Source organism: Ambystoma mexicanum, chromosome 1p (genome assembly GCF_040938575.1).
Source record: "Ambystoma mexicanum isolate Mex_15411 chromosome 1p, UKY_AmexF1_1, whole genome shotgun sequence".
Taxonomy (NCBI): Eukaryota; Metazoa; Chordata; class Amphibia; order Caudata; family Ambystomatidae; genus Ambystoma; species Ambystoma mexicanum.
Window position 1 is genome coordinate 1,116,845,029 of NC_090921.1, and position 24,300 is coordinate 1,116,869,328.

Here is a 24,300-nt window from a genome sequence, read left to right on the forward strand (position 1 = left end):
ATGCCTCACTTACCGGCCCCAGGGTTGTTGGGGACAGATCTTCCCGCCTTCCGAGAGTGTGTAGAGGATACCGACTGGCTTTTGAGCGCCCCCTTGCCCCAACCAAAGTAAAAACCATTGCAAAGATCCCAGAAGAAGAGTGTAACGCTCACCTGATTCTCGCAGAGGCGCCGGTCTTGACTGGGCGACTACCGTATCTTCAAAAGTGATGTGTAGCACCCGGTTGGCTCTTTGGGCTGGACCTCTGTGCACTGTATGCCTGACTCGAAGAGTAAGATGTCTTAGGTAAGTGAACGCCGAGCTCTACATCTGCCTCGGGGCAGGGTGCTGTAACCAGTTTCTTCACTGGATAGGTAGCGCAGGCCTCTTGACTTCAGAGGACTGCTGTCCGTCGTTTACTTCACGAACGGTGAGTTCCGAATATTTCAAATGTCTTTAAAAGTCTTTTGTAATGCTGTCTCTTATTTTGCAGGTTTCCGGCGATGGCGGTTGACTGGCTGAAGTGAGTTGAGGATGGACCCGTATGCGGAATAGAAGCGCCCGGAAGCGCGTAAGTAAGCGCTTGTTGCTTGCTTCACGATGCGCACTAACTGTCCTTTTATTTTGCAGGTACCAGTTCGGAGCTGCTGAAGGATGCCGGAATGCCCACTGAGTTCGGCGTGGATGGAGTAATGGCACGTGAGTATTTAACGTTACCCAATGTCTTTAAACGCACCTTCTTTTGTCTTACAGATGCGGGATGCAGCGCCGAAGGCCTCCAGAGCGTGCGAAGAGTTGGTAAGCTTTTGTCTTTCAGATGCCGGAATGCAGTGCGATGACCTCCTGTCAGGAATAAGGGCAAGCATGTGTACACTGGGCTCAGAAGGCTAAAACACTGAAAAAGTCCAACAAAACTACAATTCCCAGCAGTACTGGGTAGTTTACTGCCGTGCGCGCGTGGGGCCAGCTGATCATGATTGCTAACGGTTTATGAGCGACCCACGCCGCGCGGCAGGTGTGGCTTATTTTGTTTGGAGGTCGAAGCTGCGTCGGTCGGAGCAGCATACGGAGAAGTCAGGAGCCGCCCGCTATGAAATTGGCAGGAACACGGAGGCGGCGGGCGTGAGCACTTTGCAGCGGGGAGGGGAGTGATCTTCACGGCTGCTACGGGCAACAGCATTCAACGTCCGGGAAGGCTCAGGAGCTTCCCGGACACAAGATAAGTGCGGAAAGGGTTTATTGGTCATTAATGAAATGCACATGTGATTACGAGCATGCTCATAGAAGTACTCGGCGTTGAGAGACTGTGCACATTTTTCTGTTCTGCTGCAAGGAAGCATTCGACAAATCTTTATGTTCTACACGTTTAATTATTGTCGTGCTTGTTGTACTTGTTAGTTGCTATAAGTGTTGCATTTACCAGCCCCGGGGGCCATGTGTCATGTCTTCATCTTGGGAGTATTCCCATCGTATGTTTCATCTGCTAATCATGCTTTGTTGTTTCATGTCAATGACATACAGTGTGTGAGATACATGTATTAAGATGCTCTCAAGGTATGGGTTATCAGGTAACAGGCAGTAATACCACATATGAAATCAAGTAATCAGAGTATTGCAGAGTATGATGTTATAAGTATTACTAAGTGTAGGCTTTTTCCCTGTACTTCCCCCAGTCCTATCCAAACTAGGTTTTCCTATACCCTCTATCCGGTGTTCCTAAAACCCCTCACCCTGTCCACAACCTCTCCCTAACCCTCTTCCCCCCACTGGCTGCCACGTGGTGTCCTGTCTATATATATATATCAGGTACCTGTGCAAACCACGGTGGGAGGGTCGACTTCATTCGGCTTCTGTGGTTCGGGGGAGAGTGTCGACCTCTCCTCCTATTATTGTGTATTGTGACATAATAAGCCACCCCCATATTGGGATACTCAAACCACCCAAGCCAAATGGAAGCGACTCCTCCGCCTTTGGCCGATGTGCTAAAGGCCCTACAAGATATGCAGTTAGAATTAGCTCAGACAAGACAAGAAGCTGATAATTTGAAGACTCAAGTTCAAAGTTTGGTTGCTCAGAGAACTCCTTTGGAGGGGGTAGGTGCAATGGGAGTTGCCTCTTCTAGTCAGAATTCCACGGTAATTGTCCACCCTCCCAGTAGTGTCCCCTTGGCAGCCCCTGAGCGTTTTTTCGGGTGATCCCAGAAAGTACATGATGTTCCTTACACAGTGTAGATTACATTTCCTGTGTAAACCTACGGCCTTCGAGACTATTCAAGCTAGAACGGCTTTTGTCATTTCCTATTTAACCGGGGATGCTGCAGCATTGGCAATGCCCTTGGTACAAAAGGATGATCCCCTATTATATAACTGGGATGGGTTTTTGACAGAATTTGGCCGGCTATTCGATCGCCGAGAGGTATCTCTAGCTCAGGATAAGGAATTGTTGGGATTAAAACAAGGAGTGCGGGACCTAGTAACGTATGTAACTCAGTTTAACAGGCTAGTCATAGAGACAGACTGGCCAACAGCCAAACAAACAGTATTGTTTTACCAAGGATTACGGGAGGAATTAAAAGATGCCATTGCACAAGTGGAGCCTCAACCGAGCACATGTACTGCTATGATAGATTTAGCGCTGAGGTTGGATCATCGCATGAATGAAAGGAAAGGTGATAAAAAGAGACCGGAAGTATCACCTTTTGTACGACTAGACAGAAGTAGAGGAGGAAGGGCAAGTGAAGCAGAACCAATGCAGATTGGAAGTGTCAGAGGGCCATTATCGGCGGCAGAAAAGGAACAACGTAGGTCCAATAAATTGTGTTTGTATTGTGGGCAAGCAGGGCATTTTATACGAACATGTCCCAATACTCCTCAGAAGAGTGGTGAAAAGAGTTCAAAGGAGCCGGGAAAAGAATTGGGCCGGCCTTGAGGGGAACACAGGTGTCAGGCCCATTAGAAGTAAGATTCCCCAGGTGGATTGCAAACACGGTGGGTGGGACAACTTCCCATTTTTACATTCTTGTTACATTATGTTTTGCTTTGACGAAACAGGAGGTTAGGGCGATGGTGGACTCAGGGGCCACAGGTAACTTTGTAGACATATCACTGGCTACTCAGTTAGGGTTACCTGTAGTTGACAAGCAGCAGGTAGAAGGAGTCCAGTCGGTAGATGGTTCAACATTAATATCAGGTCCCATACGACAACAGACTGAGGAATTGGAAATGATTTGTGAAGGAGGTCTTCAAGAACTAATTACCTTTGACCTTATAGCAGCCCCGCAATTTGGGTTGATTCTGGGAATGCCATGGTTAAGATTACATAACCCGCAAATTGATTGGGTACTACGGACAGTAAGGTTTGATGAACAACGGTGTCAAGAACACATGCTGCTTGAAACAGGCCCCAGAGCATTGTTAATTGAGAAGGTAGTAGAGCCCCAAGTGGTGGGAGCAGTGGAAAAAGGAATTCCCTCACAGTACATGGAATTTGCAAAAGTGTTTGACAAAAGAGTGGCGGAGCAGTTGCCTCCTCATAGGACCTATGATTGTGTTATTGAACTAGAACAGTGATGGCGAACCTATGACACGCGTGTCAGTGCTGACACGCGTAGCCATTTGGGGTGACACGCGCTGGATTTCATGCGATTCATCCTCGGCTCCTGCACGGCCGCCGAGGATGAAAGAATCTGTGCTGGAGGGGCGGGGGGGCGGGACGTGTGATCACCCCCACCCACACTCACTTACTGTATCGCCGCCGCCTGACAGTGAAGCCCAGCCCAGCCCCTTTCTGAGCGCAGGGGCTGGCGCACACACGTCATCAGCACGGCGAGAGGAGCGCGGAAACAGTGCGCGCCTCTCTCCAGCACGGCGAGGACGTTAGCGAGGACCCGCAGGACAGGAACGCGGGAACAGTGCGCGCCTCTCTCCAGCACGGCAAGGACGTTAGCGAGGACCCGCAGGACAGGAACGCGGGAACAGTGCGCGCCTCTCTCCAGCACGGCAAGGACGTTAGGGAGGACCCGCAGGAGAGGAGCGCGGGAACAGTGCGCTCCTCTCTCCAGTCAGGCTGCAATTCAGTCGCTGCCAGACTGACCTTCACGGTAAGCAGGGGAAGGAAAGTGGGGAAAGATTATATTTTTTATATATTATTAGCAATAATGCTACTTAGGTTTGGGGTCTGCTGCAGACCCCAAACCTATCAGGGCATGCTGGGCGTTGTAGTTTTGGCTCAGCTGAACTGCTGCTGAGCCAAAACTACACGCATGTTGCACCATAACCATACTACTATATTAGTGGGTGCTAAGCCAAAGTAGACTATTGAAGTAGTCATTTAAGAACAGGCTTAAAAGTTACAAACATTGCTTTTTTGCAGGGAAACATCGAGCTTATGTTGGACATTCTCAAATGCAAGAACCTGCACTTCATTTGGGAAATAAGCAACAAGGACCTTTGATGTTGGTTGTAGTGTAAATGATTAATTAAATATAATAGTTACAAAGAGTGTTCATGCTGATCCCTTGTGAATTACCATTTAAGAATAGTAAAAATACGGCTGGACACCTGTTCGTCGGTTTCAAGATCAATGAATGGAGTGGGAAATTGATCAGCGTATTCATTAAATAGTTTGAAGTTACACATCTGGTTTCTAACAAGCCCAGCTGTAATGGACATGAAAATCAAAGGGGGGTCTGGGAGTCTCTCTACCAGCACGAACACAGCCCATTGACCTGGTCTTGGGTGGATGGCCCCTGGGAGAGTCTCAACCAAGTCTTTAGCTCACTGGAGACTTGGAAAGACGGATTCATGCTACACCGGGTTGCCTGGCTAAATGAGTGTACAGTTGTGGCCAGTAGCAGAGGCAGCTTTTGGTGCCAGGGGGGTGGCCAATACGGCGCCCGCGGGAGGCTGTCGGGTGCACTGGGCACCAGAGGGGAGCCAGGCTGCACGACCATCTCCCTTCTGCCCCCCCCCTGTAACTTGTAGCTTACATATTATGGTGTGATTTCACACTGAGTGGTTTTTGCAAAATGAAAACCCAAAAGCAGGCGGCATTGCTTTCACGCTTCCATTTGGACCTTCAGCTCATTTTCTTGCCCTTCCAATGCGTTGCAGGGGCACAGAGGGAGTTTTGCATTCCTGCTTTACTCCCTCCCCCCCCCCCCCGTCTTGGATGAGCACCCAGTTTTATTTAGGCCTGCATGATATTTTCATGCAGGCATAAAAAAACCATTGGATTCCTTTAGAATCCGTTTTACATTTGCACATGCTAATGAGCAGGCGGATTCCATAGGAATCTGTTAATAAAAGTCGCCTGCAAAGCATCATTTTCAAGCTGCGTTTACTGTTTTTGCAAAACGGAGCTTAAAAGTGACGAGTGAAGGGGATTGTGCCTACTTTTACTCTTTAATTTCACACTCCTTGCAGATGTTTACAGTTGCATGCAGGGGACCCAACCGCATCTAATGCTGGCACTCCCCTGATTGCAATTTACACTTGTAAGAAAAGGTCCCCCTATAATAGTCAAGTGCAACATGCTGGGAGTTTTAGATTTGGCGTAGCTGCAGAGCCGTAGGCTGTATACAGGCATGCTGGGAGTTGTAGTCATGTAGTAATAAAAGTTTCAACCCCTTTTGTCTGTAGGCCTGAACTCCGGCACAGAGAGTCTACTCCTGGGACTTCCGGTTACGACCGCACCACAGCAGGGAACAGCGGAGTGCCGGGGGGAACTGTGAGCGCCATTAGCAACAACTATTGGGGTGCCATGGACTTGTAATTGCCCACAATAACTGAGATAAGTGAGGGGGAGGTTGTGTTAGCCAATTAGGGGTTAACTAGCCTAACAAGCTATCTATAATTCTATCTGCTGTCACTGGCCGACTGATGGAGCACCCAAAAAATAAAAAACAAAGGTTAAGTAAAGGGAGTGGTAGTACCAGTGGCCGACCCTTTCAAGAGACATGGAGCGAGATGTATGGCATTATAGAAAAAAATGGCAGATCATTTTGCGTTCTATGTACTGAAACGGTAGTAAGCAGAACGTGGAATATAAATAGACATTTTGAAACTAATCATTCCCAGCTCTTGGAAAAAAGTGAGGATGAAAGGAGGGAATACATTTCCATGAAGCTACACCTTTATAAGAGCCAATCTAACTCCATCCTTAAATTTATAAAAGGCTCTACAAATTTAAACTCTGCAAGTTTGAGCATTGCTCACTCCATAGCTCAGCATGCAAAAGCGCTTAATGAGGGAGAATTTATTAAAGAAACTCTCCTAAGATGTGCGCCAGTTCTATTTCACGATATGCAGAATAAAGATGCAATTATTAAGAGAATATCTGAGTTACCACTCAGTAGAAACATCATAAAAGACCGAATAATGAGACTGAACACAAACGTACAACATCAATTAAAGAGAGACATAAGGAATTGTAAATATTTTTCCATCTCTCTTGATGAAACTACTGATGTCACATCGCATGCTCAGTTGGCCATTATTGGTCGATATTCTGATGGTCACACAATGAGAGAAGAGTTGATAAAGTTAGTATCAGTGCCAACAAGTACATCAGGAAGCGAAATATGTAAGGTTGTTATGCAAACATTCTGCGACCTAAGCATTGATATATCTAAAGTTGTGTCAGTGACGACAGATGGTGCCCCAAACATGGTGGGGAAAAAAATTGGATTTGTGAAATTGTTTACAGATGCTATTGGACATCCGATTGTGCCTTTTCATTGTATTATCCATCAGGAGGCTTTATGTGCCAAGGCAGGATTCACTGACTTAAATGACTTAATGTCAGTTGTTACAAAAATAGTTAATTTAATAGCTGCTCGCCCCCTTCACAAACGAGAATTTTCAGCACTTTTACAGGAGGTTGATTCCACCTACAGTGGACTGCTGATGTACAATAATGTAAGATGGCTGAGCCGAGGCAAGGTTCTTGAGCGCTTTGTGGAGTGCTTTGAAGAAATTAAGATATTTCTTGAAGAGAAGGGTCTGAGAAACTTTCCTCAGCTCAATGATGATAAGTGGGTCAACACCCTGATGTTTTTTACAGATCTCTCTGTTCATGTTAATGAACTGAACTTAAAGTTACAAGGTTTTGGCAAAAGTATTGATGTTATGTTTGGATACATAAAAGCTTTTGAAAGTAAAGTAAAAATTTTCAAGCGAGATGTAGAAACTAAAACGTATAAGTATTTTCCTCGAGTACAAAAGCATTTTGAGAAGGCCAGTGCAGCTGTACGAAATGAAGTGGAACTCTTGCATATGAAGTACCAGCATGTTTTAGACTCGTTACTTGACCAGTTTACTGATAGATTTAGTCAATTTAGAAGCCTAGAACAGACCATGAAAATAATTAAGTATCCTGATGTAGTAGTCTACAATAGTTTGGAATTAAATGGTTTCCAATGGATGCAAATAGATGATTTGGAGATGCAGCTTGCAGAATTTCAAGACAGCATCTGGGCTCAGGTGTTTGTCGACTTGAGGTCAAAGCTTGAGAATCTGGAAAGGGGCCGCTTGGAGAATAAAGATGAGTGCCACTACGAACAGGAAATTTGGAGTGCCTGGAACAGACTACCAGACACTTTTAGCACCCTGACAAATATAGCAACAGCTTTACTCACAATTTTTCCTTCTACGTACTTTTGTGAGACCTTATTCTCAGCATTTAATAATATCAAAACCAACAAAAGAAACAGATTGACAGATGAGGTTACTAGCGCTTGCTTGGGCCTGAAGTGTACAAAATACCAACCTTCAATTGAAGATTTAGCCAATGAAATTCAGCAACAAAAAAGTCACTAATAGGCAGGTTAGTTAAAGAATTTGCCCTCCCCCTCACTTATCTCAGTTCACGGCAGGGCTGAATATTCATAATCTTCGCCCTCACGTAACTAGGAATATTCATAGCAGGGGCGGGCTGGAGTGGCATGTTGATGAGGACGTGGAGCTGGAAGCAGCCGACTCCACAGCCCTGGTTCACGGCACCCCAAATAAGTTCAATAATATCAAGGGCAACATACGAAATCGACTGATGAACAAAGAAGTTACTAAGCAGGTATGTTAAATAATTTGTTTTTGGTTTATTAAATACAATTATATATTGCAATTATACATTTTTGTAGTTTAAACTACTATAAATTGCGCAAAATTATGTTTTTTGTCGAAGTGACACACCACGCGAGTTATGCTCGATCTTTTGCCGATTTTTGACACACCACGCCAAAAAGGTTGCCCATCACTGAACTAGAAGAAGGGGCGAAATTACCTTGTAGTAGAATATATGCCCTTACAGAGAAGGAAAATGAACACTTACGAGAGTATCTTGATGAAATGTTGTCTAAAGGATTTATTAGGCACTCTACTTCTCCATTATTTTTTGTCCCTAAAAAGGAAGGGACGCTACGCACATGCATAGACTATCGGGCATTAAACAAGGTGACCATCAAGAATCGATTCCCTTTACCTTTGATTTCGGTTCTATTGGACCAAGTAAAGAATGCAAAGATTTATACCAAATTGGATTTAAGGGGAGCCTATCATTTAATACGGGTGAAGGAGGGAGATGAGTGGAAGACGGCATTCAGAACAAAGTTTGGATTATTTGAGTATCTTGTCATGCCGTTTGGTTTGTGTAATGCCCCTGCTGCTTTTCAGTTTTTTATGCAAGAAGTATTGCATGAGTTTATTGATCTCTTTGTAATTGTGTACATTGATGATATATTGATTTATTCAGATTCCCCAGAACAACATGTAAAACATGTAACAGCAGTGTTGAAAAGGTTACAAGAATATCAATTATGTGTGAAATCAGAGAAATGCGCATTTCATGTAAGTCAGGTGGAATTTCTGGGTTTTATATTGACAAACACCGGGATTGTGATGGACCCAAGGAAGGTGCAAGCAGTAGTGAATTGGCCTTCTCCACAATGTATAAAAGATATACAATCCTTCTTGGGGTTTGCTAATTTCTACAGACGTTTTATGGGCAATTTCTCCAAGATCGTTAGTCCAATTACACAACTACTAAAAAAGGCAGTGAGATTTACATGGAGTGTGGAGGCAGAGCAAGCCTTTCAACAACTAAAAACAGCGTTTACTACCGCTCCTGTGTTAAGGCATCCTAAACTAGAGAGAGCCTTTCAGGTGGAAACTGATGCTAGTAATGTGGCAGTAGGAGCTATTCTATCACAGAAGGATGAAGAGGGAATTTTGCATCCTGTGGCTTTTTTTTCTAAGAAATTGTCAGGGTGTGAACAAAACTATTCTATCACGGATAAAGAATTATTGGCCATTCGATTAGCATTTGTGGAATGGAGACATTATTTGATGGGTGCAAGACATCAGGTGGTGGTGGTAACAGACCACAAAAACTTGCAATACTTCACAACGGCACAATCGCTAAGCCCTAGGCAACTACGTTGGTCTCAATATTTTAATGAATTTGACTTTGTGGTTACATTCAGACCAGGTAGTAAGAATGGAAAAGCGGATGCTTTGTCTAGACAACAAAATGTGGATAATTCAGTAGGGGAAATTAAAACTGTTATTTCACCTGAAAGAATTGTCGGGGCTATTACACAGAAAATCATTGAGCAGGTCAAGAAGGCTTTACCAGTTAGACAACTGCAGGAATGGTGTAAAACACATCCCGCACATACCCTACGAGAAGGCTTACCCTATCATCAGGGTAGACTGTACTTGCCCACCAAGGAATTACAGAAGCAAGCATTATACTGGTGCCATAATTCTCCATTGGCAGGGCATGCAGGTTTGAGAAAAATGCAAGAGATGCTAGGGAAATATTTCTGGTGGCCCACAGTAAAACAAGACTCGGAGAAGTACTTAAGGTTGTGTGAGAATTGTGCACGTAACTAGGCAGAGCATGGGAAGAAGAGAGGGTTGTTACAGCCCTTACCAACCCCAAGTCAGCTATGGACTTCCATTTCGATGGATTTCATTACGGATTTACCTCCTGATAATGGTTATGATACCATTTGGGTAGTAGTGGACTTCATGTCTAAGCAGGCTCACTTTGTTCCATGTGCAGGAATACCAGGAGCAGGAAAGTTGGCAGAGTTATTCTTGCAACATGTGGTCAGATTGCATGGGTTACCAAAGTGTATAATATCGGATAGAGGTTCACAATTCACCTCCAGGTTTTGGCGTGCCTTTTGTCAGATGCTGGGAATCAACTGTGCGCTCTCTACCAGCTATCATCCTCACACTGATGGGCAAACAGAGCGCGTTAATCAGACCCTAGAGCAATATTTAAGAGGGTACTTGGGAGATGGCAGAGATTCTTGGGTACAAGCGTTATGGTTGGCAGAATTCACATACAATAATACCTATCACACTTCCCTGGGAATGGCACCAAATGAATGTTTATATGGACAAGTGCAGAATATGCTACCCGAACATTTGCCAGAAGTGGGACAAATCCCCGCGTTACAAGAGCGAAAGCAGTTGCTTCTGGAGATCAGGCAAAAGGCACGGGCAAATTTAGTACAAGCCAAAAGACAATATAAAAGTCAAGCTGACAGACATAGACAAGCAGGTCCTAAATATGCAGTGGGAGATAAGGTGTGGTTATCCACACGAAATTTAGCCTTGATAGGCTCGCGAAAATTTCTGCCTCGTTTCATTGGGCCCTACGTGATAATTCAATGTGTGTCAGCCACTGCAATGAAATTACGTTTGCCAAAAAATGTACCTATCCATCCGGTATTCCATGTCTCTTTACTTAAACCCGCAGCTCCGGGGATGACTGCTAAGAGACCACCAGCCATCATGAAAGAAGGTCAGATGGAGTATGAAGTGAAAAGTATTCTGGATGCAAAAATAAGGAATCAACGGTTATGGTACCTGATTAACTGGACAGGTTATGGGCCGGAGGACTGTTCTTGGGAGCTGGCGGAATCAGTACATGCTCCAAGGTTGGTTAAACAATTTCATCGACAACATCCGGGTAAACCAGGTCCTGGGAAGGGCCCTCGGAGAGGAGGTAATGTCAGGAATAAGGGAAAGCATGTGTACACTGGGCTCAGAGGGCTAAAACACTGAAAAAGTCCAACAAAACTACAATTCCCAGCAGTACTTGGGAGGCTGGGTAGTTTACTGCAGTGCGCGCGTGGGCCAGCTGATCATGATTGCTAACGGTTTATGAGCGGCCCACGCCGCGCGGCAGGTGTGGCTTATTTTGTTTGGAGGTCGAAGCTGCGTCGGTCGGAGCAGCATTCAGAGAAGTCAGGAGCCACCCGCTATGAAATTGGCAGGAACACGGAGGCGGCGGGCGTGAGCACTTTGCAGCGGGGAGAGGAGTGATCTTCACGGCTGCTACGGGCAACAGCATTCAACGTCCGGGAAGGCTCAGGAGCTTCCCGGACACAAGATAAGTGCGGAAAGGGTTTATTGGTCATTAATGAAATGCACATGTGATTACGAGCATGCTCATAGAAGTACTCGGCGTTGAGAGACTGTGCACATTTTTCTGTTCTGCTGCAAGGAAGCATTCGACAAATCTTTATGTTCTACACGTTTAATTATTGTCGTGCTTGTTGTATTTGTTAGTTGCTATAAGTGTTGCATTTACCAGCCAAGGGGGCCATGTGTCATGTCTTCATCTTGGGAGTATTCCCATCGTATGTTTCATCTGCTAATCATGCTTTGTTGTTTCATGTCAATGACATACAGTGTGTGAGATACATGTATTAAGATGTTCTCAAGGTATGGGTTATCAGGTAACAGGCAGTAATACCACATATGAAATCAAGTAATCAGAGTATTGCAGAGTATGATGTTATAAGTATTACTAAGTGTAGGCTTTTTCCCTGTACTTCCCCCAGTCCTATCCAAACTAGGTTTTCTTATACCCTCTATCCGGTGTTCCTAAAACCCCTCACCCTGTCCACAACCTCTCCCTAACCCTCTTCCCCCCACTGGCTGCCACGTGGTGTCCTGTCTATATATATATATCAGGTACCTGTGCCAACCACGGTGGGAGGGTCGACTTCATTCGGCTTCTGTGGTTCGGGGGAGAATGTCGACCTCTCCTCCTATTATTGTGTATTGTGACACCTCCGGAGCGCGTGAAGAGTAGGTAAGCCTTTGTCTTTCAGATGCAGGAATGCTGCGCGAGGCGTTGATGACAGCCGATGGACCAGGTAAGAGATGCGCTGTCACTGAAGACCGTAGTGCTAACCTGTTCTTTCTTGTCTTTATAGATGTTGCTGAAGACTGGATTCAGGATGGTAAGCCTTTTTCCTTTAGGCCCAGGATCAGATGCAGAAGACACGATGAGCGTTCTGCTGCAGAGGATGCAGAATAACGCAAAGCAAGATTCATCCATCAGGTGTGGTTTAAATAGTCTCCCGTAGTGCTTAGGTGTCTCCTTCCACAGCCACGCCTAGGTAAGAAAAGAGTTCCTGCTTTCCAGAAGAGTTCCAGTGTTCTGAACCTAGGGAGTGGCTCCTGCCCCACCCAACAGGAAAAGTAGTCACAAACAGAAGAGGATCAGGGGTTCAACTGGCAGGTAAGTAAGCAGCATGGTCTGCTGCAGGTAAGTCCACCCAAGCATTATGAGCCCGGCGCTTGCAGCGCTGGGACTGGGCATATTTATGAGCCTGGCGCCACTGGCGCCAGGACAGGGTCCAAAAGGTCCCAATTGGGACTGGCTGGCACTCGGAACCTGGGTTATGGGTCTGCTTCCAAGGGAGTTGGGTAAGTCCTGGCCTTTTGGAAGCAGAGATCATGACAGTGAGCCACAGGGAAGAGTGGAAAGTAAAAAAAGAAAGGGCTGAAGTCAACCAATTTAGTGGTCTCAGACTGGCTACCGGACAACAAGAAGCCTACCTTCAGGAGCGAAACATTGACAGATCCCACATTGAAGGGAGCAAGGGAAGAGGCGTTCACAGATCCAGATAAGGTTTCAGTATGTCCCTGGCTCAAATCATAGAGGGGACTCCTGTATCGTATCACGATGGACCAGTCAACCCAAGAATTCGAACAACTACTGGTACCCCTTGGGTTCCGCTAAACGGTCCTTAGACTAGCCCATGACGAGGCTATTGGGGGACACCTAGCCTGGGAGAAGACCCAAAACAAGGTTTTCAAAAGGTTCTACTGGCCAGGTGTATACAGAGACATCTCAAAGTACTGTGAGTAGTGTCCAGTGTGCCAAAAGACCAACCCAAGGATACCTTCACGTGCTCCAATGCAACCGATGGCGCTCATCATGGAGCCCTTTCATAGAATAGGGATTGATATTGTAGGCCCTCTGGAACCCAACAGTCATGGCCATCAATACCTCCTTGTTGTGGTGGATTACGAAACCAGATATCTCGAAGTCTTTCCCATGCGGGGAACTAGCGCAACCCAGGTTTGCAACCTACTAGTGCTGTATTTCACCAGATTAGGTCCACCCAGTGAGATTGTCACGGATCAAGGGAGGAACTTCGTTTCCTAAGGCATGAAAAAGGTTTGTCAAAAGCTGTAGATTCAAGCAAATCCAGACATCCGTTTACCACGCGTAGACTGATGGCTTAGTCGAACGCTGTAAAAAGACCATAAAGCAAATGATAAAAAGGGTCATGGCCCCGACTGGCACAAACTGGGACCGAGCAGTCCCCTGGGTACTGATGGTATTAAGAGATACCCCACAGTCTTCCACCGGGTTCTCCCCGTTTGAATTAATTGTCGGTCACACGCCCAGAACTGTCCTCGATATTGCTTGAAGCGAATGGGAAGGTCAGGAGGAAAGGGGCACGCTCACTGGTTATGTCATGGAATTAAGATCCCACCTCTTGAAACTGCGGGTGCTGGCACAGTAGAACCCAACTCACCCAAGACAAATACAACAGGAACACCAGGGTTTGACCCTTTCAGGTGGAGGATAATGTGTTGGTTCTGTTATCTACTTCCCACAACAAAATGCTCACTCAGGGGGAAGGACCATATACTGTGTCAGCGATATTGGGACCAGTTAATTATATGATACATCAATCAGACCGAAGAGACAAAGACAGAAACTACCACATCAATCTCAAAGGAGTGAAAGGAACCTGTTGAGCCTGTGCCTGGGCTTAAGGTTGCCCTCGAGAGGGTCCCAAGCGAAGAGAAGACCAGACTGGCCTTCAGTCAGTAAAGTGGGGAACCGACCTCCGAGAAGCTGAGAAAGAGGAACTGAAGACATCACTTCAACCGCTAGGGCATGTCTTTTCACAATACTCTGGGCGTCCCACCCATGCTGATTGAACACTCCATAGACACATTACCCAACCACACTAAGGGTTCATCCATACCGTCTTCCCGAAACCAAACAGGCGGCCATCCAAGAATAAGTGGAGGAGATGCTCCGACTCGGTATTATCGAACCGTCTACAAGTCATCCAGTCATTGGTCATCCCCCATAGTTCTTGTGCCAAAGCCAGCTGGCACCACCAGGTTTTGCATGGACTTCCGGCAACTGAACTCTATATCCACCTATCAAACATACCCTATTGTCGTGATCTCTATGGCAATGAGGGTGAGCTGGCTTAAAACCTCCAAAACCGTAGACCGAAGACAAAGAAACCTTTCTCCCAAGAGCGCGGCATACAGAGTAGAAATAATACCTGCCAGGCCAGGGGCTTGAGTGAAAAGTCAGGATCAGCAACAGAGCTAGAGGGAAAAAACAAAACCACAATATGAGCAACAAACCTCTGGTCACATAACTCCACAACACCCCCTTCAGGAACCCCACTCTTACCTGCTGAGTAAAGTGATAAGACGAAGAACCTACGTATCCACTGAAAGATGTTGAAGAAATGGAGAAAAAGTCTCAATCCAAGTGCAGAGTCCAAAAAACCTAACCCGAACGGCACGAGGGCGCGTCTAAGTAAGTTCCAACAAATCCAAATAGAGACAGTGAAGCGTTCCAGATGAATTGCAGGTAGGTGACCAGGGAAAATACAGCAGAGCGTCCAGAGGCCACTGAAGGGAAGATGTGCAGCAGGGAAGAGTGCAGTAGAGCGTTCAGCGTTCACAGGAATGGGTGCCAAGGTAAAGGTTGTTGAATGGAAGGTGAAACCAAAGTAACCCACAGTTCCTGCTCCAAACAGTTTTCCATGTGGGTAGCAATAAAAAGAAGTCTGTGCAAGTGCGCAGGGCTTGACAAGCAATAGAAAGTTACCAAAGCGTCTCTCAGGTTCAGGGGCTTGAGATTAGCGGCGTCGGGGAGGAGTCCAATAGTTTGGTAACCAGGTAGACAACAGTGGAAGGGATCGGGCGTCATTAAACAGACAAGGAATGGACAAAAGCAGTCCTTCAAATAATCCGAAAATGAGGATACCAGAAAAACAAATACAGATGCGACTTAACTCGAGTACAAAATGCAGTTAAGGAGCATCGGAGGTGTGCTTCCGAACGATACTAGTAGTGCTGCAGTAAGGAATTCGGGAGGCACGTCGCTTCCGCATCACGTGACCGTTTTTAGTCAGGGAATGCTGAGAAATGTAGTTTCCCTGATGTCTGCGCTGTAACATAGGCCACGGCAATCCCCAGGTATTCTTGGTCCTACATCTGTACAACGGGATCGGAAGCCGGGACATGACACCTATGCCACGCATTGATGAGCTTCTAGAGGGATTGGGCACTGCGGCGTACCCAAGTACCATCGATCTTACAAAAGGGTATTGGCAAATACCTTTCCATAAGGAAGATGGATTAAAGACTGCTTTTTTCACCCCTTCTGGCCTGTATCAATCCACTGTTTTGCCGTTCTGCTTTCACGGAGCTCCGGCAACGTTCAAGTCCCTCATAAACCTTGTTTTGACTCCCCACAACGCTTATAGCTCAGCTTACCTCGACGACATCATTGTGTTCAGCAACAGCTGGAAAGAACACCTAGAGCATCTGGGGAAGGGGGTTGGTGGCTGCGCTCGATGCCTCTGGACTAAAAATGTATCCCAAGAAGACCTCCTTTGGCACCACACAAACCAGAAACTTAGGATACCTGGTTGGTGGGGTGTTATCAGACCCCAATTGGACAAGGTTGAGGCTATCCTATGCTTACCAATGCCGGTGAACAGGAAACGGGTCCGTGCCTTCTTGGGCTTTGTAGGATATCACAGACGTTGTATCCCGTTGTTCTCCTCCCTGACTTCCCCCCCCCTTAACGACGCTCTCAGGGCTACATACAAGGGGGATTTGCTCTCCGACGAGGAGGCCATCCGCGCATTCAGCAAATTCGTGCATGGCCGTTGCAGTCCATTATTTCGGCCCTACCAGTCTTGCAATGTCCCAAGTTTTCTGAAAGGTTCTATCTACAAACCAACGCCTCTGGTACCGGCTTGGGAGCTGTATATTAACAGAGACTAGTGGATGACTTGTATCCTGTGGCCTTCATCAGTCGCAAAGTATTACCACATGAACTGGCATACTCAACAATTGAAAAAGAGTGCCTCGCCATTAAGTGGGCAGTGGAGTCCCTAAAATACTACCTACTAGGCAGGTCGTTCACAACCTTCCACATAGGATATCTTTGCTCCTGAGGACGAGCAGACAGGGCTGCCCCAGATGTGATGGGGAGGGGGTGAGAATGCCCTGTGATCAGAAAATTCTGGAAGTCAGTCGCGGACAGGGTGGCCAGGAGAGAAGTCCAGATGCATGAGTGGTCACCTGAGGCTTGCTTGCTGGGCTTGTTTCCCTGAGGGAGGAAAAGGAGTGAACGTGGAATGGGTGCTGCGCACTTGGCAAGAAAGAAGGATTTAATCTGTATACTGGAAAAGCACAGGATAGCCATGCCATGGAAACTGGGGGATGGTCCTAATATTAATGCACGTGGGGAGACCTACAAAGATGGGCAATGGCGGAAACAACTGTATGGCACAGGGCAGTGCGCAGAGGCTTGAGAAGATGTGATGTCTTGGAATATGCTCACCCAGGCGATGTTTGGTACCCCACTGGTACAAGGTTTGCGTATAGAGCGGGGCTCACCTCCCAATTGATCGGGGATGGAAATGGTTGATTGTCCAACTGACGACCTCTGTGGAAAAAGCCGGATGCGCTGTGGGTGAGCACTGGGAAGACAGAATAAAGGGAACCATGATTGCTATGTTGGGGCACCCAGGTATAGACTGCTGTATAAACATTCTGAGAGGTCTCAATAAACCTGGCGGACTTGCCACCCTATCATGGGAGAAAGACTCGCTTGGGCCACCTTAAGCGATGCTATGATAAAAGACCGCCCACACGGCATGTGAACTTGGATATCTGAAGAACAATTTAACATGCTTAATGAGACAAGTGGTTAATTCATGTGATGCTTTGGTACACCCTGGGACATTGGGGGGATTTGGGGTTGGGCGGGGGAAGTGTTGACTATTTCATTCTGTAAAACCAATAAAACATTTTTTTTTTTTAAGTAGCTTTGAACAAGCATAATGCTTGCCTCTGGTCTTGACATAGAAGGAAGATTTACCCAGGCTTACAGCTCAGGGGAGTCTTGATTCTATTAAAGACACAGAGGCAAGCATTACCCCACCCTTGACATGCTGAGGTGGTATACTGTTTGTTAGTATGACACACTGACATGTATTTGAAAGATGTTAGCGTATCCCCACCCTAATGGTGTGAATTTGCTCTTGCCTCGTAGGTGATGACCAGAAGAACTTGTGAGGCTTCAGGCCGAGCCGATGGCTGGCGTATGTGTTTTGTTTGAGATTGGCTGCAGTGCAAAGTTTCTGGTGTTAGCAGAACCATTGCTCTATTCAAGTTTTCATTGGAATTACCGTTGTATGCAACACCGAGTTCTTCCCAAGAGTTGGGCGATCGTTACTTCGCTTTAAAAATGTATACCGCACACCTCAGGACTCAGAGGCTTATGGGCGCAATGACAAATACAAACATAACATGTGGGATGACAGGGATAACGTAAAACTACTACAATTTAACAGTATTTACAGTATTTATCAGCTAATTGAAAAAAAATGTCTTTGGATTCTTAACATTTTCGATCAGACTGATCTCTGAGCTCTTCTGGGAGGGCATTCCAGGTCGGGGGGCTGCTGCCTAGAGACCACCTTTTTTTCACTTGGGTGAGCAGACATCTCGGCTCCTTTAGCTGTTGTGTATAATTTGTTCTCAGCGTTCTCGGCTTTGTCTTCAAGGACAGCGCCCCACTGAAATAAGAGGGCCCAGTGCAAGTAAGGCTTTTGTGCACCATAACTAAAAGATGGAACTTAATCCTTTCTTCAATTGGTAGCCAATGTAAACCTCTTCTTGTTTTAGTTACATGATCACTCTTTCTGAGACCCGCAATCACTCTCGCTGCGCTATTTTGTATGACCTGAAGCCTAGCGTACTTAAGACTATTGTAGCGGTCTCCTTGTGGGTATTAATAAGTCAATCATTGACACAATGATGTCCCTTGCAATGATCTCACAATTACATTTTTAGATAAATGGGCGAATTTGGGTAAGCAGTTTTATGTAATATGCGGATTAAGATTCCAAGTTGCTCCCTTGCGCCTTCATACTAAGATGTTGGTCCAAATGGATTCCCAGCCTGCCACCCTGAACATCCTGTAGTTGTCCCAAAGCTTTTTGATTTGATTTGCTGTCACAACTACCATTAGTTATGCTTTTTCTTTATTTAATGCAAGACTATTCTCCACCATCCATGCTTGAACGATGTCATAAACCTCATTCAATCTTGTGGTGTTCTGCTCACACTTGCCAGATAATGGGATGACACACTGAGTGCTGTCCGCATAGTTGGTAAACTCAATAGCTTTTTTATCTAGCAGATCGAAAAGTGGAACAGTGAAAACATTATACAGTTTGTAGCCAAAAGAAAGAGGAAGGGACCCAGGCAGGATGTGGTTCATAGGAGGACCTGGGCCATGACTGGTGGACTTTTGTTGATACTCGACTACTTAGAACAAGGGACTTAGGGGAATTTGTAGTCCCGTGAGTGGTTTTTGAAAAGGAGCCGAGGAGCGGAATTAAAGAAAGTTAAGCATAATACTCGGCTCTCTGTCTTTAATAGAATCAAAACCCCTGAGCTGTAAGCCCGGGTAATATTCATTATTGTTTTCCTTCCATTTAACCCATATTCAACATAATTGAGCCAGGCTCTTCAACTTCTAAGGAGGACAATGGGAAAGTCCCTTTCTCCATTGGTTTTTTTAAATGTGGACCAGGGGAGGCCCGAGGGTTAGGGGGAACAAGGACACTGCAGTTGTATCTAGGGCGTGGTGAGGAGTCACCACAACTTCCCTTTGTACTGTGTGGACTGTGGAGTAGATATTGCCAATGCTTTTTCAACTTTTTGGGGGTATAACCTTATCCAAGTATTTTCTTTTTTTTTTTTTTTTTTTAGAAGGGTTTGAAAATAAGTACAGTTGCACCTGAAACCTTTTGAAGTGAAACCTTACAGTGGATAAATGCAGAGTCAAAGCCAGCATTAGGTAGACCTTTTCCATAAATCGTGCAGTCGTGTGACTTTTGCATCACATTTTTTGGGGAGACCGGCATTTCGGTTTGCGCCAAGATCCTTGATAGACTGCTGGAGATAATAAGACACCAGCCCAGCCCCAGACAAGGCTCCAATACACTGTACCTTTCGTGGCAGCAGCACGGTTTTTGTGATCATGAGCAGAAACAAGGAGAAAACAAGCCCTGTTTGGGATTACTTAACGGTCAAGCTTAGTGATAACTCAGAAGCTGTGTGTGCTGTGTGCTCAGCAATTTCATCTCGTGGGCCAGTAAACTCAACAGTGTAGCCCATCTGAGAATAGGGCAACAACCATGGACGTTTGAAGGAGCTGTGTGTTTTTGACATGGGTACTCACCTCCCAGACTTAGCTATTTGGTAGAACAGGGCATAGCCACCATACCTTTAGGAACACAGCAGCCTGTCAACCAATTTATATTTTTGGATAGGCAACCCAGCGCTGTTCTAAGTGGGCCCGTATGCTAACCTTTTTTTCTTCTCAAATGTTGCCCATCTGCATCACCACACAACCGGCGTGCAAAGCACCAAATGACTTTACAGAGTATGAAAGGAAAAGAGAAGCAGTCGCAGGAAACACCCAGTGCACCGTATCTGACAGCAAGAAAAGCAAAAAGCTATTGTCCCAGCCCACCATCCAGCACTGCATGGAAAAGAAAATCTGATCTCAGAACAACCGCTTTGCACAAGAACATTGGTGAAATGCTTGCGTTAGATGTGCAACCATTTTCTCTTGTAGAAGATCTAGGCTTTGTGCGCTTTAATGAGGCTCCAGCTTTTTAACAAACTGCCATCCTGAAAGTTTTTTTGCACTTGTGTAAATCCCTGATATTTACCAAAAAGTGTGCCATAATATTGCAATTTAGGGGCAGTGTGCTGAGAAATTGGCACTCACTGAAGATATTTAGACCTCAGAAAAACTCTTTCTGATTTAGATAGGCCACTGGACGCAGAGCTACATGTTGTGGCATGTAATTTTGTTGCAGTGCGAAAGATTTGACGGAGGACATGCTGGGGGCTAAGATAGATTTAGATTTCTAGGAAATACTCCAGAAATAGGAAATTTCCCATTCTGAAAGCAACTTCGGTGGTGCAAGACAATGCCGCAAACATGTCGAAAGAATTTAGAGAAGACGACTTTGTAAGTGTGCTGTGTTTTGCACATACCCTGCAATTATGCACACACGATGGACTTTTTGCACACAGATCTGTGTCTGGCATACTGGTCAATGCAAGAAGGCTTGTTGGACGTTTTAAACATTCTAGTTCTTCCATCTCTTGCTTCCACTCCATGCTGAAATATTTTGGGTCTACTGAAAAGGAACTCCAAGATGTGTCCATCTGTGGGAACTATCATCTTCTGCAAGGTAGAGGCTCAACGCCCGCTTCTGCTCCAGCAAACACTGCAGCACCAAAATGTAAAAGTGCGAAATCTTTTTGCCAGTGAGTGGCTTATGACGGAGTATGTACTGTCATTTGCTGGCACCCTTTGCAAAGCTAACAAAGGAGATTTGCCCACACACAGCAAGCATTTTCATATTTATTCCGGCTGTCAAAGCTTTATCTGTATACCTGAGGCAAAAGACAAGGTATTAATTGTGTGAAAGAAGAGCTACTGGAGGCAATACATTGTTAGTTTGGTGAACTTCAGGTAATGGCAATTTACTTTGTGGCGACAGGAATAGGTCCACACTTAAAGGAATCGTTTGGTAAACATTTTTTATTGCCCCTACGGGTCGGCCATGTGTTTTTAAACCTAAGTCGCTCGATTTTAGAAAAATTTCCTATGGACCTTACCCGAGTTTTCGTCCATTAAACGCACGTGAAAACAGGCAGTAGGGCGCCGCCATTTTGTGATAATCTTATCATCACTTGCCGCATCGCCCTGGCTGACCTGCTTTTGCGGCACTAAATCATATCCCCCGCCCCTGAGCTTGACATTATCAAAACATTCATATTCCCCGCCTCTGTCCGTGACGTTTCTGTACTGCGTAGGCAAACGCACCCAGTTGTCTTCTACGCGACTTCACACAGAACCCGGAAACCAACACAGATCAACTCACAACACAGCGCGCCACAGTTTGGAATATGAAACTGTACTTTAAAATCAAACAGCAACACGGTACATTTGGTAAAGTACATTTATTTGACATTAAATGTTTATAGAATATTCAGCAATTGCCATATGAACTCGGAATGCCATTTATTTTCTTTTATCTCTATCCGCAAATCCGTAAAAGTTTATCGTGAGTCACGCACTGTTCCTTTATGGTACACAGGGTGTTGGTTTTTGTTAAAAGAAGCACTTTCGTCGCACGGTGAACCGCAAGGCTGTTCTATCAAGTAGGCACTAGGCCAGCGTAAAGGTTGATATGTTGCTTCTAGCCGCTAGTAAGTAATAAGGGCATATGGGCCCGTGGCAATTGTCCCATAAGATTGTCAAAGTGGTGCAGTTGTTTACGATAAGCTGCAGCTGGCGGTTGAAAAAAAAAAAACCATCTGCCGGGGTCTGAAACTGGTGGCAGTAGCAGTAGGGAGGGATATACATGTTTTGAAAACATAAAAATTATAATTAGTCTCGCCAGCCGATCTTTATTAATATTATTCATTTTATTTATTACGGTCGAGCTGAAACTATTTGCTTTCAAGGATAGTGCAATGGAGTATGTTCGGCTCTAAAATCAATGCGAAAAGTAACAAAATAAATCGAGGTTAGCACACAATGATAAACGACCCATGTGCCCACTACAAGGACGATCCCACAAACGTTTTCCTAGCTCTTCATTCATTCATTTATTCATGCATCCATTCATTAATTCTTCATTCCGGTATAAAAACGTCTAAAGAGTTACTTACATTATATTTGCAATTTCCATTGTGTCTCTGCGTAATGCAGTCCGTAAATCCCACTGTGCTCTTGACAACGATTTTTCGTATACTGAACTAACATGAAACTCGGTCTAGTTTCAGAATTTTCTGCCTTACCGTCTCTTACGTTATTGCACCCGCCCCCCTTCAAATGAAGTTCTCTCGGCGTGGTCCTTGTCTCTCAAGGACAAAAAAACAATAGAACCTTATACTTCCAGTGCGAGTTGTGGGCCTCTTCAGGGCGCCGCTGACCTTCACTAAAAATGAGCATACATTCTTTCTTTGCAACATCCCGTAGTAAAGCCATCTGTGAGAACTTGAAGTTTCAAATCCATCTATGTGCAAATGCGAACTGGCTTCTCTCCCATCTGCAACGGCTCGCTTGGCGCGTTCTAAGGCCCCCAATTTTGTCCTAGTTGTCTGCGAGCTTTGAAGCCCCAAAGAACCATAACTATTGAGACTTTTAATTTTTTGGGGAAGGTCAGGGGAAAGTATAAAGTACCCGAGGAGTTGAGTTGAAAGTGACATTTATTGTTTGTTTGTTTTATTATTTGCAATACGCAAGCCTCCCCTCGGTTAACAGTGTGCAGCATTTACATGAGATTGCGAAAATTATTTACATCAACAAAAATATATACATACACATATAGACAAGGTCAGCAATATGAGGTGAATAGAGAGAGAATTCAAAGATGACACCCAGGTTGTTCGTCACCCAGGATGGTGAAGGTAGGGGTTAGGGTTAGCGTACTTTGTATGTACACTGTACAATAACATTTATTTACAAAAAGACAATTGTATTACAATTATTTAAACCGGGATTTGTACTTCACAACCAGCTCTCCTTTGGGTGGACATGGCACAGTGGCAATGTTGGGTGGCAATGGATCAGTGCTCTGCACAGAAACGTTCAAAATTCTTTATCTGTGCTTCTCTAATACAGCAACAATAAGGCTTTTGACAAAGTCGAACTCCATTTCCTCATGGACTGGTTTGATCACCCATTGCTTACTTCTTTTTGAAAAGGCCTTAGTGTAGCGAGGCATCCTTAGATTACCCATAGTCCTAGATTGTTCACGGCCGAGATTCACGTTATGGGCCAAGACGGCAAGTAGAGTCCTATGTCTCATGCCCTGTATGCTGAAATGCAAGCGCTTTGGCCTGTACTTTAGGCACATTTTGTGGAACACCTCCAAACCTCCTGTGTGACAGAATTCTGTCAGTCCCCTCAAATCTCTTGATAGAGTTTTATCGAAAACAATCTTCTCAATGGCTTTGTGTGTAGGTGAAGATGGATTCAACCACTTCTTCTTCCGTGCCTCCACTGGGGACAAAGGGCCATGTTCACATTGGTGGAAATGTAGGTTTTCTGACCAGCGGTGCACGTTGGTACAGTGGTGCATCAGTGACCGCCATTTTTCAAATAGTATTTCCACTGACCCTTCACAAGTTTTGGAGCTCCACCAAAGATGGTTGCTGATAGACTGGAACCACTCTGAAATACTTTCCAAACCTTTTTTTTCCCCTGCAGCCGAGATGTTCTTATTGATTGATTTAGCAAGATGCCATACGTCAAATTGATGTTTAATATGAATATGTGGGAACTGCTCTCTCATTGTCTTGGCAATTGAAACGTGTCTGTCCATGGCTATGAGGTCGATGTGCATTCCCCTCGATTGTAGATATTCCACTGATTTTATAAATCCTAGTTTCTCCATGGCCACTGAGGATGTACATTGTGTTACCTGCACGACCACCAAACTCACAATTTTCTTACTATCCATGTCCTGAAAGTGGTAGGTGCACTACTTGGCAGAAAATCCAGGGCTGTCGCACTGTCCATCGCCGGCTAGCCTGACTCGTTTGCCTTCGAATGTACTTGCTAGAGACAATTGTTCAATTTTCCAAGCATCACTAATGGCAGGAAACAGATAATCATGTTGGTATTTGT

At 45.3% G+C, this 24,300-nt stretch overlaps 2 protein-coding genes across 2 annotated transcripts in view; one reads left to right on the plus strand and one right to left on the minus strand.

The window, feature by feature from the left end:
- Window positions 1–24,300, minus strand: part of LOC138449261 (zinc finger protein 684-like) — a 697,253-nt gene that overhangs the window by 412,657 nt on the left and 260,296 nt on the right. The window lies entirely within an intron of this gene.
- LOC138528016 (general transcription factor II-I repeat domain-containing protein 2A-like) lies at window positions 6,282–7,796 on the plus strand. Its single transcript, XM_069639457.1, has one exon. It carries the CDS (start codon window positions 6,282–6,284, stop codon window positions 7,794–7,796), a length of 1,515 nt encoding a protein of 504 aa, XP_069495558.1.